This window comes from Vicia villosa, linkage group LG5, assembly GCF_029867415.1.
Source record: "Vicia villosa cultivar HV-30 ecotype Madison, WI linkage group LG5, Vvil1.0, whole genome shotgun sequence".
In the NCBI taxonomy this organism is placed as follows: domain Eukaryota; kingdom Viridiplantae; phylum Streptophyta; class Magnoliopsida; order Fabales; family Fabaceae; genus Vicia; species Vicia villosa.
In genome coordinates, this window is record NC_081184.1 from 135,127,580 (window position 1) to 135,129,307 (window position 1,728).

General features: G+C 25.8%; 1 protein-coding gene across 1 annotated transcript in view; it reads right to left on the bottom strand.

The window, feature by feature from the left end:
• Positions 1-240, bottom strand: part of LOC131605509 (uncharacterized) — a 1,476-nt gene extending 1,236 nt beyond the window's left edge. The window contains exon 1 of the mRNA XM_058877856.1: positions 1-240. This exon is cut by the window's left edge and continues 1,236 nt beyond it. Within this exon, the coding sequence (XP_058733839.1) occupies positions 1-240 (240 nt within the window).
• Between the last annotated feature and the right edge of the window lie 1,488 nt (positions 241-1,728).

The following is a 1,728-nucleotide window of genomic DNA, read 5'->3' on the forward strand; positions in this document are numbered from 1 at the left end:
ATTATCATTTTCAATGGGAACACTATCAACATTATCATTTTCAATGGACACATTATCAAGAATTTCAGTATCAATATGATCAACAGAATGACTTTCATTTAGAACTTGTGATTCCTTTATTAAAAATTTATCAAGTGCTCCTACTTGAGATTGAATTAACTCTTCAATTTTTTTCTTTTTCTTACGCTTATCATTTCCACATTCATATTTTCTATTCTTAGGCGGCATCTTAGGAGGCATAGTAAGAAAAAACCTGGAATATCGCACTAAGTTTAATGTGTCGGTTGACGAGCAACTCCACAGTTTTTACTTGCAGGCGATCTATTTGTAGTCCCGTTGTTAAATTGTGTTCCTACAATAAAAATAAAAATTAATATAAACATTAATGTTTCAACATAAATTCTATGTTTGTGAACATATTATATATTATATTGACACAAACATATTATATATTATAAACTTCATTTCACAGAAACATAATTATAAACTAAAAAAAAACTTCATTTCACAGAAACTTTATTTGTAGTTCCATCACACTGTCACAGAATTTGCAAAAACATAAACAAACTTCATTTCAATAAAAACTAAAAAAAAGAATTGATTTCAATTTCAAGTTTTCAACACAGCCCCAAAATTATAAACTTAAAAACCATTGATTGTATAAACTTAGAAACCATTTATTGTATAGAACACATACCCACACAGTAACAAAAATTATAAGCCTAGTAGAAACAATTGATTTCAATTTCAACACAGTCCAACTCAAAATGTCATCGTCAAAAAGCAAAATAACAAACAGATTGTCAAGAAAAATAACATCATTTGAAGAAATTTACCGATTAAACTGTGTTGCTGCCGTCGTCGCTTCCAGTTAGTTTGTTCCGTCGCCGTCGTCGCCGATATCAGTGGTATCTCGTATGGTTTTGTTTCGTGATTCGTCGCTGTTATATGGTGAGTGATTTCATTTCGTCACTATTATGTACAAGTGTTTCGTTTTGTTTCGATTTTTGACGGTGAAATTTTGAAACACACCGATTTGTGTTGGACCATAGAAGAAGAAGAACCGTTTGGAGAAGAAAGAGAATATTGAAAATTGTTTCAAAGTTTATTTTATATAATAATTAAGTTAAGTAAAATATAATAATTAAAAATAATGGGCCCCCAAATTATGAGGCCCAACGCTATTGGGCTCGTTGCACCGGGAAAGGGCCGACCCTATATATATATATATATATATATATATATATATATATATATATATATATGTATATATATATATATGTATATATGTATATGTATATATGTATATGTATATATGTATATGTATATATGTATATATATATATATGTATATATGTATATGTATATATATATATATATATATATATATATATATATATATATATATATATATATATATATATATTTTTTATATAATAATTAAGTTAAGTAAAATATAATAATTAAAAATAATGGGCCCCCAAATTATGAGGCCCAACGCTATTGGGCTCGTTGCACCGGGAAAGGGCCGACCCTATATATATATATATATATATATATATATATATATATATATATATATATATATATATATATATATATATATATATATATATATATATATATGTATATATATGTATGTATATGTATATATGTATATGTATATATGTATATGTATATATGTATATGTATATATGTATATATATGTATGTATATGTATATATGTATA